Source organism: Octodon degus, unplaced genomic scaffold (genome assembly GCF_000260255.1).
Source record: "Octodon degus isolate 3935 unplaced genomic scaffold, OctDeg1.0 scaffold00056, whole genome shotgun sequence".
Lineage (NCBI taxonomy): Eukaryota > Metazoa > Chordata > Mammalia > Rodentia > Octodontidae > Octodon > Octodon degus.
In genome coordinates this window covers 12,450,108-12,461,883 of record NW_004524632.1, presented here as the reverse complement: position 1 = coordinate 12,461,883, position 11,776 = coordinate 12,450,108, and the positions used below count along the sequence as shown (strand labels likewise).

General features: G+C 60.0%; 2 protein-coding genes across 3 annotated transcripts; both read right to left on the bottom strand.

The window, feature by feature from the left end:
- Nucleotides 1-558: 558 nt before the first annotated feature.
- Hexim1 (hexamethylene bisacetamide inducible 1) lies at nt 559-2,317 on the bottom strand. Its single transcript, XM_004633949.2, has one exon. It carries the CDS (start codon nt 1,766-1,768, stop codon nt 872-874), a length of 897 nt encoding a protein of 298 aa, XP_004634006.1. The 5' UTR covers nt 1,769-2,317; the 3' UTR covers nt 559-871.
- Nucleotides 2,318-4,812: 2,495 nt separating this feature from the next.
- On the bottom strand, nt 4,813-11,100 carry Acbd4 (acyl-CoA binding domain containing 4). 2 transcript variants are annotated; one of them, XM_023718066.1, is made up of 9 exons: nt 10,775-11,098; nt 10,508-10,628; nt 10,358-10,442; nt 10,068-10,188; nt 9,821-9,907; nt 9,584-9,654; nt 9,439-9,514; nt 8,579-8,718; nt 4,820-5,249 (listed from the first exon to the last, which is right to left on the bottom strand). In XM_023718066.1, exons 1-9 carry the CDS (start codon nt 10,860-10,862, stop codon nt 5,139-5,141), a joined length of 900 nt encoding a protein of 299 aa, XP_023573834.1. In that variant the 5' UTR covers nt 10,863-11,098; the 3' UTR covers nt 4,820-5,138. The 2 variants fall into 2 exon arrangements, with proteins under 2 accessions (XP_023573836.1, XP_023573834.1); XM_023718068.1 differs by lacking the exon at nt 9,821-9,907 and having other exon boundaries at nt 4,813-5,249; nt 10,775-11,100.
- Between the last annotated feature and the right edge of the window lie 676 nt (nt 11,101-11,776).

The window sequence follows — 11,776 nt, the reverse complement described above, 5'->3', positions numbered from 1 at the left end:
CTGCCTCCCACCTCTGTCTCACTTGGCCCTGGCTCAGCTTCAGACAGGCTCCCAGCACTGTGCCTCGGAGAAGAAGGACTACAGGAGACAACTTGGGGGTGAGATGCAGCCATCAGCTGTCCCAGCTCCTGAACGCTAGAGTGGGCCTGTACCTTTTTTCCCCTCCAGTACCAGGGATTGAACTCAGAACCATGCTTTTGCCAGGCAGGTGCTTATGCCGCTCAGCTGTCTCCCCAGCCCTGGGCCTGTATTTTTAGCAGACTGGCACGGCCACCAGGAGACAACTGACTCTCAAGCTTCTACCCGCAGTCACTCGCCAAACACCCAACACTTTCTCCAGCTTCGAGAAAACCCAGGCACTAGAAAACACACTTACATGCTGAACACTTCAATCTGTTATTTTGTCCCAAATAAGACGGGGGGGGGGGGGGGGGTGTAAATTCTTCCTTAAAGATTTTGCAGCCTATCTGTTAACAATTTTGTTGCCCCTTCTTAAAAATGCCCTCATGTAAGTCAATACTCTCGAAGATTGGTTCTACAAATGACACTGAAACTATGTTACATTTACAAATATTAAATTTATTACAACTAGAATGAATTTAATGGTTCTCAGATTTGGCCACCTTATAGCTCCGTTTAAGGAGGGGATTTTTTAAAACAGAAAAATGCATTCTAACTTGGTCAAATTACACACTTAAAAAAAAAAAAAGGCTTCCTAAAAGGAAAACAGAAAAAGCAACCCTTCAGTTTCACATAATTAAAGAACAGGAGAAAGCATGTAAGCGACATCACTGCGAGGTCGGCCGGCCGGCCGGCCCGCCCGCGCCGGGTCCCCTCCGACTGCGCGCGGCCCCGGTCCCCACCCCGCACCCTAGTCCTGCTCGGGCGCGCGGGGCCGCTCGCTCTGGCGCAGCAGCTGCAGGTTCTCTGCGCGCAGCCGGTCCAGCTCCAGCTCCAGCTCCCGAACGCGCGCCTCGTCGCCGCCCGGCCGCCGGCTCTCCAGCCGCAGCCGGTTGTTCTCGTCCTCCATGCGCGACAGGCACTTCTCCAGCTCCAGGTACTCGCGGATGAGCTCCTGCTTGCTCATGTTCTGCAAGCTCTCCGCGTGGTAGCGCTCGTACGTCTCCGAGAAGTCCCGCTGCAGGAACTCGCCGCCGTCGCCGCCCATGCCGTCGCTGCCGCCGTCCTCCTCGCCCGCCTCCTCCATGAAGTCCTCCTCGCTGCTGTCGGACTTGGCGGCGCGGCGCGGGCAGAGGCCGGTCTTGAGGTCGGGCTCCTCCTGGTCGTGGTCGTCCATGAGGAACTGCGTGGTGTTGTAGGGTGCGACGGGCTGGCCCTTGGCGAACATCTCGGCCCGCACGCGCGAGGCGCGCAGGCTCTGCCGCTCGTCGAACTTGCGCTTCTCCTCCCAGCTCAGCTTGTAGTACGGCTTCCAGTGCCGCTTCTTCTTGGACGGCCGCCGCCGGTGCTTCTTCTTACCCAGCTGCCGCTGCTGCGAGCCCCACGCTGTCCTGGGGGCCTCGGCGTCCGGGCCCGGGGGCGCGGGCAGCTCGGGGCTACGTTCGTCGCCGCCGCCCGGGCCCGACGGGCCGCCATCGCCCGCGTCCTGCTGGGGGGCCGGGCTCCCCGCACCCCCCGGGGGCGAGGCCCGCGAGCGCCACCTGCCGTCGCCCTCGGGCGCGGCGGGGGGACGCGCGGGACCCGGGTCGCCCGCACCTGCCCCAGGGTTGCCCGCGGGCGGCAGTTCCGACGGCAGAAGCTCGGCCATGACCGGCGGCGTCTCCTCGAGAGGCGGGGCGCGCACGGGCCCGGGGCCTACGGGGGAGAGGCTGGTCCCGTCCTTTCACACAGCGTCCCGCAAAGCTGTCCTCCGGCCAACTCCAGCGGCGCCCCGGGCGCTCCCGCCGGGAAGGGGTTAAGCGGCGCGGAGCCGGGCAGCGCCGGGTCGCTCGCGGACGTGGGCGTCGCGCCGGGCCCTGCGAGGCGGCGGTAGCCACAGGCGAGGTCGGCCCGACGGCAGGACCCGGCGCCGAAGGGGTTAACGCCACCGATGACGCCGCGCCGAGGGCCGAGGCCACAAAGGGTTAAGTCCCCCGCCGCGGAGCGCACAGGGGGTTAAAGTCCCGACGCCTCCTCCTCCCACTTCCACGGGTGTCGCTCCGGCCCGCGCTCCCAGGTCCCCAGGCCCGGCCGGGGCCTCAGCCGCGGACAGCCAAACTCATCTCCCCGCGGCTCGACGCTCGCTCCGCTCCGCTCTCCGCCTCCTCCCTCCTCCCCTCAGACGGCGCCTCTTCCGCCTGCTACCCGACTTCCCTCCCAACCTGCCTCCCCACCTGCCAACTTCCAACTGCTGCCTCCCAACCCTGTGCGCCGCTTTTATAGAGGAGCCCGCTCCCGCCGCCTGTGCGCATGTGTAACGGAGGCCCCGCCTCGGGAAGCCGGGAGTCGTAGTCTTCATCTTTCAGGGCCGTCGTCCCCGCGCGCCGTGCGACGTAGCCAATCTCAGGACGCGTAGGGGGCGTCTCCCGAGCCACCACCGCCCACCGCTCGCCCCAAACTGGAGGAACGCGGGCATCCATTGGCCGAGAGTCGCGCGTCAGGGCGAGGTAGAACGGCCAATCAGAGAACAGAGGAGGCGGGCCCTGGGCCGTACCATTCTGCCTCAGAACTCGAGGAAATTCCGCTGCCTGGGTCAACCCAAGCAGAATATTTTCATAGAAATGTGCATTTTAAACATGATGCCATAGTCTGCCCTCAGCGGAAGTGTTTTGACGACCCCAAACATTTAATGAGAGAAAAAATGGTTCATTCCTAAAAAGTAGTCCCTGCGATGTGAATGAGGATCGAGCCTGCAGAGAGCTGTCGGCCGGGGTAGGGCCGACCGATCCCTGCGGCCCGGTGGAGTAGCTGGCCGACCCAGCGCCGCGGAAGGATACGCGGTCGTGGAAAGACGAAGCGCATGCACAAGTAAACAAATGAAATAAAAAGTGCCGCCTTAAAGGGGCAGTGTGCCCGCGCTCGGTGTGTGGCCCGCGCCTAGGCCTCGGGGTGGGCGGCTTGCGCCTGGCCTCCAGGCTCCGGGACCCGCGGTGGCAGCGGCGCCCCGCAGGGCTCTCCTGCACCCGTGGGTGCTGGTGGGGCCGCCTCCGCCGCGAATCGGCCGGGACCCCCACGCCGCCCGGGACCCGAGGGCCCCGCGCCCGGCCTTGGCGTCCCCGCCGCTGTGACGCTGCCAGCGCGGACCCTCGGGTCCCGTCTGGTGACCGAGTGACAGGGCCAAGGTCACAGATGTCGGCGGCGGGGCCGCAGGTCTCGGTGACCCCGGGCTGTTATTTGTCGCCAGCCCAAGGCCCGAGTTTCCTCCGGGTTCCGGGTTGGGTCCTTTACAATCCCATTAAAGCTTCACGCTAATGCAGGTTCGGTTCCCTCGGCCATTTTCGGGGGGCACAATGGCGCCCAAAATGCCATCCTGGCCTCGCACCGCTCAGGGAGGCCACCGAGCACGGTGGCCTGAGACATCTCCAAGGCCCGGCCGTCCTGCTTCCGGCCGCCGCCGCCGGATGACCAATTTTCAGGCAGTGGCCAGACAAGGCATTTTCCATTTTTATTTTTAAATTTTTGAGATGGGGTCTCCCTCTCGCCCAGGCTGGCCTCCAGCTTCTGAGGCCCAGCAGCCCTCCTGCCTCAGCCTCCGCATGCTCCACCCAGGCCCGCGTGCGGGTGGGAGGCGGAGCCGGCCGGGGGTGCCCGCGTAGCTACAAGCCTGCCCTTGTGATTGTTTTGTCACTGCGCTCCTGGCAAGCCAGAATCGATCAGGTGAGGAGGCGCCGTGCAGCGAACCTGCCCGGGAAGTCAGAGCCCTCCACTGTGGCCCGCCTGGTGGGGCTCAGCTTCGGGTTTTCCCAGTCAGATTTGCAAGGTGGGGCAGAACCAACCTCAGGACCCAACAAACCTTTACCAGCCAGGGTTCAGCTGCAGGTCTTGTCATCTGGGGCAGAAGCAACTGGACAGGCTGTGGAATTCCAGAATTCTACAAGGGGCCAGACAGCTGCCCTGCAGGGACACTCCGCCCTCCGTGGGCATTCGACATGCCCAGCCCCTGTTAAAACCCATGACTCCCAACCAGGCCACCAGGGCTCAGCAGCGGGAGGGATCTTGCCCATTCAGGCCCATAGTGGTGCAGGTGTAGAATCCCTCCATTCGGGGAGGCTGAGGCAGAATGACCACGTTTGATCCCAGACTGAGCAATTTAACGGCCCTGCCTCACATTCGTAAATAGGAGTGGTGATGGGAAGTAATTCAGTTCAGAGGGCCTGGATTTAATCTCCAGTACTGGAAAAAACAGATAAAACCCCGAATCATGCCCAGGTTGGGCGTTGGCTCCACGCTCCCTGCGCCCTCCGCAGATCTGGTCTTCATTTGTCACAAAGGGTTTATTCAGCCTCTGTGGCAGCCCCAGGTGGCCTGAGGACCTGTGTCGGGTCTGTCCTGAGGCCAGACAGGAATGGGTAGCTGCCACAACCATGCACAGGCATCTGGTAGGACCCTGGTCACTGGGGTTCCTCCCATCCCAGGCTGCAGCCTGAAAGCCCCAGGGCAGCAGAGGGCAGCCCAGGAGGCACCAGGCTGGGCTTCTGCCTGGCACTGGCCTTTGAAAAAGTTCTGAGAGAGTTGGAGGACACTAGGGATGGCAGCTGCAGGGGAGCAGCCGACGCTTCGGGGCTCGTGTCGTAGCAGCTCTGCCGAGTCGCCCCACCTCACCCCCCTGGAACCTCCTGGGTACCCAGCCGGAGGTGGGGACCTGGAGGGACAGGAACGCTGTGACCTACCCACTGCTCCGCCCTCGGGCACCTGGCTGCAGAAGTTGGAAGCTGAGGTTTTGTTTTATTCGGTGAAAGTCTATTCTGACTGTGCCAGTGGCTGTGCCTCCCCACCGGCCATGCCACCTCCAAGTCCCAACTTGCCGGCTGTACGTGGGGAGGAGTCAAGAGCCAGGGTGAGCGGGCCCAGCAGTCCAGAGTCCTGCACCACCAGCAGCCTTCCAGGAGAAGAGGGGTGCAGGGTGGCCCTCGGGAGGGCATCTGTGTAAGGCGTGGCAGGGCTGGCACCAAGGCTCGCGGCTGAGGCCCTTCTGGAGGTCACCTCTTCTGGGTCCGAAGCTGTCGCAGGAGCCACTGCACGAGGAAAGGCCACAGGAGGAGGAAGAACACCATGGTTGCCGAGAGCCTGAGGGGCCGTGGCCGAGGTCCCTGCGGGAGAGGAGAGAGGAGAGAGGAGCTGGCGCTGTCCTGGCGGTCTGCTGCTCCGATCCAGGTTCCTGAACCCAGGCCTGTGCCTGGCCAAGCAGCCAGTGTGTTTCGAGTCCCCACAGTCCAGGGGCCAGAGGCTACGGGGGGCGCTGACCCTCGGGCGGGATGGGAGGGTGGGTTCATGGCTGGGTGGCACCATGGAGCAGGGTAGCTTCTCACAGCGAGCGGTCCACAGAGAACCCCGGCAACCCAAGCGGTGATGTAAAAAGCGGCATGGTATTGTTGACTGGACTCCTCAATCTAAAATTCAGCAGTCCACAAATGATTCTCAAAAAAAAAAAAAAAAGCAGGGAAGTTATTGCCATCCAACAGGCTTTGAGGTTGACTCCTCACTATGTAGCTGAGGCTCGCTTCAAACTGACTGTGATCTTCCTGCCTCAGCCTACCAAGTACCAGGATTACCAGTGTGCCCCACCACGCCCAGCTACATACTATTTCTTTTCTTTTCTTTTTTTCTTTTTTTTTTTTGTGGAACTGGGGATTGAACTCAGGTCTTTGCTCTTGCCAGGAAAGTGCTTATTGCACTGAGCCATCTCCCTGGCCCTACATACTATATTTCAAGAAAACCCAAGGTAATCAAGGAAACTACAGAAAAATGTTGTCTAATAAATGTTATAGGAAGGGTGGGCCAAATAGCTCAGCAGATTAAAGCACAGTGCTGGGGATTGCTGGCCCTGCCCCCTGGGCCTGGAGACTGCAGTGAGACTGGGCGTGGTAGTGCACACCTGTAATCCCAGTTCTTGGGAGGCTGTAAACAGGCATATCACTCCGAGTCTGATCTAGTAGTGAGACCCTGAACACCCTGTAGACCCTTCCCTAAAATACAAAAATAAATAAATAAATGTTATAGGAAATATAGGATTTTTCTTTTGTTGTAATAGGACTTTTAAAAATCAATATTTTTCCAACTATTAAATGACTCAGTCAAAGATTATCACTTGTCAAAATCCTGTGGCAAATGAGGTTGCGGAGCTGGGTCTCATCATCCTGTGTCCCAAGGACATGCACTCTGGCATCCCTGTCCCCTAACAGCACCACCTCTGATACTGCCACACCTGATGTCCCGTCCACAGCAAGGCAGTGTCTAGAGGAAGCAGAGATTATCACACGCCCGCTGGAGGTGCTGCAGGAGCCTGGCCCAGCCTGGTCACCAGACCAGCAGCAAGGGACAGGCCTGTCTTCAGGGACACTCAAGCTGGGTGCAGCTCACTGTACAGAGCCAGCCCGGCCTGATCAAGGCCCTGGGCTTGACCAAAGAAATGCCTCACAATAACACAACAATGAGAATGATGCAAGACATTTAAAGACAGGATCTAGGCATAGGACAGCAACCAGCACTGGACAAGCAGGAACTAGAAAAGGCAATTTCAGGACAAATGGGGAAATCTGTATTGGGATTGTCTTGGCAATTAAGCATTAACTGTAAAAAAAAAAAAAAAAAGACAAAAAAGGGGCCAGGGAGATGGCTCAGTGGAATAAGCACTTCCCTGGCAAGCGCAGGGGCCTGAGTTCAATCCCCGGTACCCCCCCCCCAAAAAAAAAAAATTAACTGTGTGATGAACCTGTGGTGGTACAGGCCTGTGATCGCAGAACATAGGAGGCCAAGGCAGGAGGATCACTGGGAGTTTGAGACCAGTCTCGAAGTGAGCTTACAGCCAACCTGGACTACAGAGGAAGACTGTGTCTCAAAAAGGGTGGGGGCAGGGAGATGGCTCAGTAGAATAAGTGCTTGCCTGGCAAGCGCAAGGGGCTGAGTTCAATCCCTGGTTCCACCAAAAAATAAAAAGAGGGAGACAGGGAGTTTTCCTTGTTTTTTGTTTTTGGTGGAACCAGGGATTGAACCCTGGCCCTTGCGCTTGCCAGATAAGCACATATTCTACTGAGCCATCTCCCCAGCCCCTTGGTTTTGATTTTTTGAGACAGGCTCTTCACTTCAGGCTCACCTGGCCTCAAACTCAGTGATCCTCCTGCCTCTGCCTTCCTAGTGCTGAGATTACAGGTATGCGGTACCTTACCCAGCCAAAAAGAACACTCTACTGTATTAGGGGCTGGGGAGATGGCTCAGTAGAATAAGCGCTTGCCTGGCAAGTGCAGACTCGGGGAGGGGGGGGGCGGAATTCTACTACTTAGCCAAAACTTTTACATTCTTCTTCTCTATTTTTTTTTTTTTTTTTTTTTTTGCAGAACTGAGGATTGAACTCAGACCCTTGCACTTGCCAGGCAAGCGCTTATTTTACTGAGCCATTTCCCTGGCCCTTGCCAAAATGTTTTATTTATTTATTTATTTTTTTTGGCGGAACCGGGGATTGAACTCAGATCCTCGCGTTTGCCAGTCAAGCGCTTATCCTACTGAGCCATCTCCCCGGCCCCCCAAAATGTTTTAAAGCTGAGTTTGAGACCATCCTGGGCTACCCAGTGACACCCTTTTTCAAAAAACAAACAAAACCTCAAGTATTTCAGATGGAACATCAGAATGTCTAATCTATTTTAAAATCCTTGGTGTTTAAAACTTGGGGAAGGGAAGGCTATGTCAAAATCCTTGCCCTGTGACCCAGAGGACCCATCAAGGTGCCCAGTGAGTCAGGGATCACTCAGAAAATGCCCACAATGGGAAGCTCATCCCTGTCCTGCTCCAGCGACCCTGGGATTCTCAAGAACAAACCTTGGAGCCAAGTGGGTAAGGGGCAGAGGGGCCTGGGCCATATCTAGCATGGCATTTCCTGTTTATAATAACAATAGGTAGGGGGCCAGGGAGATGGCTCAGTGGAATAAGCGCTTCCCTGGCAAGCGCGAGGGCCTGAGTTCAGTCCCTGGTTCCGCAAAAAAATAAATAAATAAATAAATAAAAAATAATAATAATAATAATAATAATAATAAAATAAAATAACAATAGGTCAACAGGAGACTCCAGACCCTGGGCACCTGGAAGCCTGGGTTACCCAGTCCCTACCAAGTTGATGCAACTCTGCAAAGAGAGATGAGGAGGAAGCTAACTAGGGCTACCATCTTGCTGCTGAAACTCTAGCAAAGGCAGCTTTTGCCAGGTCCACTGGCACCAAGGTTTCAGGACAGGGCTACGAGCTGGACTGTTGGAGTAACTTGGACACATGGGGACAGGAACTGCAGCCGTGCAGAGAGCAGACAGGGACAAGCCTCCATGCTGCGGCCTACAGAGGAGAGCCAGGAGGGTCCCCTTTCCACCCTCCCTCCAGGCGGAAAGCCCTGGGCCTGTGGAGGGGGAGGAGGGGGAGGGGGAGGAAAGGCTTCACCTGTGCAGGGCACTGAGGCTTGCTCTCCAGGCTCCGCAGCCGCCCCTGGACGTCCCGCATGTTCTCCTGCAGAGCCCGGACTGTGTCCACCAGCCGTGTGTCCAAAGCCTGGGGCCCCCAGGGTCTGCTGCTCAGCTCCTCTGCAGCACAGACATGGGAAGAGAGACCTCAGAGACTTCATGAGGGCAGAGGTGAGGGTGGGGACAGGGCAGGCAGCAGGGCCAGTCAATGGGCTACCCAGGCCAGGGTTGGTCAGATGAGCCCAAGACTCAGGCTCATCCGTGACTTCTGGGGTTTGGTTGCCCTGGGCGGCAGAGACTCGCCGAGCAGTTTGAGGCCGGAATCCATGCCCAGCACCATTAAGATTAACAACAGAGAAAGACACCTTCTTCCTCACAGGCCTGCTGCTCAGTGAAATTAGGATTTAGCATGTATAAAAGCACCCCCTTTAGAAGGGCTGACCAGATAGCTCAGTGGACTGAAAGGCCGGTGTTTGATCCCTGGCTTGCTGTGCAGGCCCCTCTTCCCCCGGCTATTGAGACTGGGCGTGGTGGCGCATGCTATGAGTTGGATAAGAGAGCACCCCTTTAGGGACACGGCATACAGCACTCTCCAGAGGTTTCAGGCAGAATATGTAGATGTTCTTGGCATCCCACAGGGATACACGTGGCTCTACCCAGCAAGAGAGGACCTGAGACCTCAGTTCCCCTGGGAGGGGTGGGGCGGGGCCATGTCTCCTCTTTGGCAGCCCTGCCCTACCCGAACCAGCTGCACCCCCAGGGCCTGTGCTGGACTTCTGCCTTCACCCCAAGAGGGCATGAGGGAGGATGGAAAAGGCAGGGTGAGAGGTCAAAGCTCACCTCTGTCCATGGGGGGCTCAGGGCTGGTCCTGGTCTCAGGGTCTCCTCCTGCCATGCCCCTCTGATCGGCCAAGACCTGAGTGATAAGGTAAGGTGGGGGATGGCCATGGCCCCTGGTGTGGGGCGGCAGAAGCTAGGTTCTCACCGGCTCAGGCTCCAGCTGCTCCATCGAATCACAGAAAACCTCCAGGTCCAGGGCTCTGGGGCTCTGGGGCTCTGTAGAGCAAGAGGCAGGCATTCCTAATAGGGCTCTTAGGGGGGTCATGGGACTGGGCAGGGCAGGAGGGGCCTCAGGGCAGCAGGAACAAGGATCTCAGTCTGAGCCTGGCACCCAGACCTCTCCTCGGGCCCAGCCTGGTCTCCCCTCCCGTCCACCGCTGACCTGGGTCTAGGGGTGCAAGCTCCTCAGGGAGGGAGGGACACTCTGGAACAGCACAGCCATCGCTGCGAAGCACTGGTTCTTTCCAGCCTGTGCAGACGCAGCACACAGGGTTGGGGCCAGAAGAAGATCTGGTCCCTTGTCCCTGTGAAGGGGACCGGCTGGGGTCCTCATTCTGCCCCCAGCCCCCATCCATCAAACATTAGTGTCCCCCGCCTGCACTTGAGGAAGCTTGGTGCTGGGACCCCACCTGTGACACTTCTTAGGAAGGCTTCTGGGGGCCTCGGCATGTCCGGGATCACTTGGTACAGGGGCATGAAGCAGCGGAACACATCCTCTGTCACCTCCCGCAGGGGCACCGTGTCAATCACCTGGTGGTTGGGGTGCTTATGAAGACAGCGTCACTGTCTCACACGCCCTGGAGCCCTTAGCACCCAGACCGGTTGCGATGGGGGCAGCAGGAAGGTAGTGACTCCCAGGGAACACTAGAGTGTGTGGGCGCCTCGGGAGTTCTGGGACAGCAGGGCCGGGCGTCCCCACCTTCTGTGCCATCAGCTTCATCTCAGCGACGTACGAAGACATAGCCTCTTCCCTGCTCATCCTTCCCAGACTGCGCCATGCGTCCCTAGGGCAGAAGGCAGTGAGGAGGCGGCCAGGGCAGGCGCACTTGCCGGGCCACGGGGTGCTCACCACTTGTAGCGTCCGATAGGGTCCCAGAAGCCGGGCCTCGGCGCCAGGCAGGGCCCAAGGGTGGCCTGCTTGTAGTAGCTGTAGAACCGAAGCATCTCCTCGTAGGAGGGGCGGTAGGAGCCTGCGCAGGATGGGACCAGTGCACCGTGTCACCCAGGCCCAGGCACGAGGCTCAAGGGTCATGGGGGACAGGTGGTGGTGGGCTACCCCGGCAGGATGGTGACCCGGGACAGCCCACACGCGACACGAAGGCGGCCGCGGCCTCACCAGTCCGGGGCAGACTCTGGACGACGCTGACCGCCGCCTGGAACTGCTCGCGGCAGGTGGGCTCGGGGCCGCCGCGCTCAGTGCCCATTGCACTGTGCCCCGTCCTTCCTCCTCCGGCGGGCGGCGGGGCTCAAGAAGCAGGGGCAGGGTGCAAGTGTCGCAGGGCCAGTGACGCTGTCCCTGACGGCGCCACTCGGGTGTCCATCTCCAGCCCTGGGACAGGGCAAGCGAGGCCGCGGAGCGCACGAACGGCTCCGCCCCGTCCCGCCCCTCCCTGCCCCACGGCGACCGGGCGCGCAAAACCTAGATCTCGCTGCTTTCGGGTGCGGGCCGGAAAGCTTAGCCAATGAGAAGCATCGTTTCATAGTCGGCTTCTATGCTCTAGCCACTCAGTGTGGCCCTTTCAAGCTTACGCCACTTCTTCGCGGGGCAGCGCCGCGGAACCGCACCCCCGAGTGGACGCGGCGGAGCACGCGGTCCGAGCGCCTCCTAGTGGAGGCAACGCGGGGCCGCCGCAGGAGCGCCCGATCCGGCTCCTCCGACCCCTGAGCCGCGTTTGGGGGCCGGCGGGGAGGTCACTCCAGGGAGGGACCGCAGAGTCGGGGCGGGGCTTCAGGGTCCCGCAGGCCCAGCTCAGGTCGCGGCGGGGCCGACGGCCCGGGTCTGCGCCGCCAGTCAGATCGCGCCCGCGCGATCACCGCCCGCCCTCGGGGCAGCACCGCGCAGCGGAGTCTCGGGAGGGCTGGCGAAACCCGAGGCAGACTCGGCGGGGGCGGGCGGGGGCGAAGGTCCGGGCCAGGTCCCCGCCGCCCCGCACCTCTCCCCGAGTCCAGCCCTCGAGCAGCGCCCCCGCCCAACACCCCGGCCCCCGCCCCTCTTCCGTGCTTCTCCTGGCGGTCCTACTCCGCCCCTCCTCTCGAGTCTTAGGCCGTCCTCCTCCTTCTGCCCGCGCCCTGCCCCTCCCCTGCCGGCGCCCGCGCCCCGCCCCCCGCGCCCCTCCCC

What these genes read in the sequence shown, in the direction of transcription:
- Acbd4 (XM_023718066.1), bottom strand. Translation starts at nt 10,862, where the DNA reads ATGGGCACTGAGCGCGGCGGCCCCGAGCCCACCTGCCGCGAGCAGTTC. An exon ending in CCAGAGTCTGCCCCGGACTG is followed by an intron (nt 10,629 to 10,774) that starts GTGAGGCCGCGG and finishes CATCCTGCGCAG; the next exon opens with GCTCCTACCGCCCCTCCTAC. An exon ending in CTTCCTAAGAAGTGTCACAG is followed by an intron (nt 9,908 to 10,067) that starts GTGGGGTCCCAG and finishes GCGTCTGCACAG; the next exon opens with GCTGGAAAGAACCAGTGCTT.
- Hexim1 (XM_004633949.2), bottom strand. Translation starts at nt 1,768, where the DNA reads ATGGCCGAGCTTCTGCCGTCGGAACTGCCGCCCGCGGGCAACCCTGGG.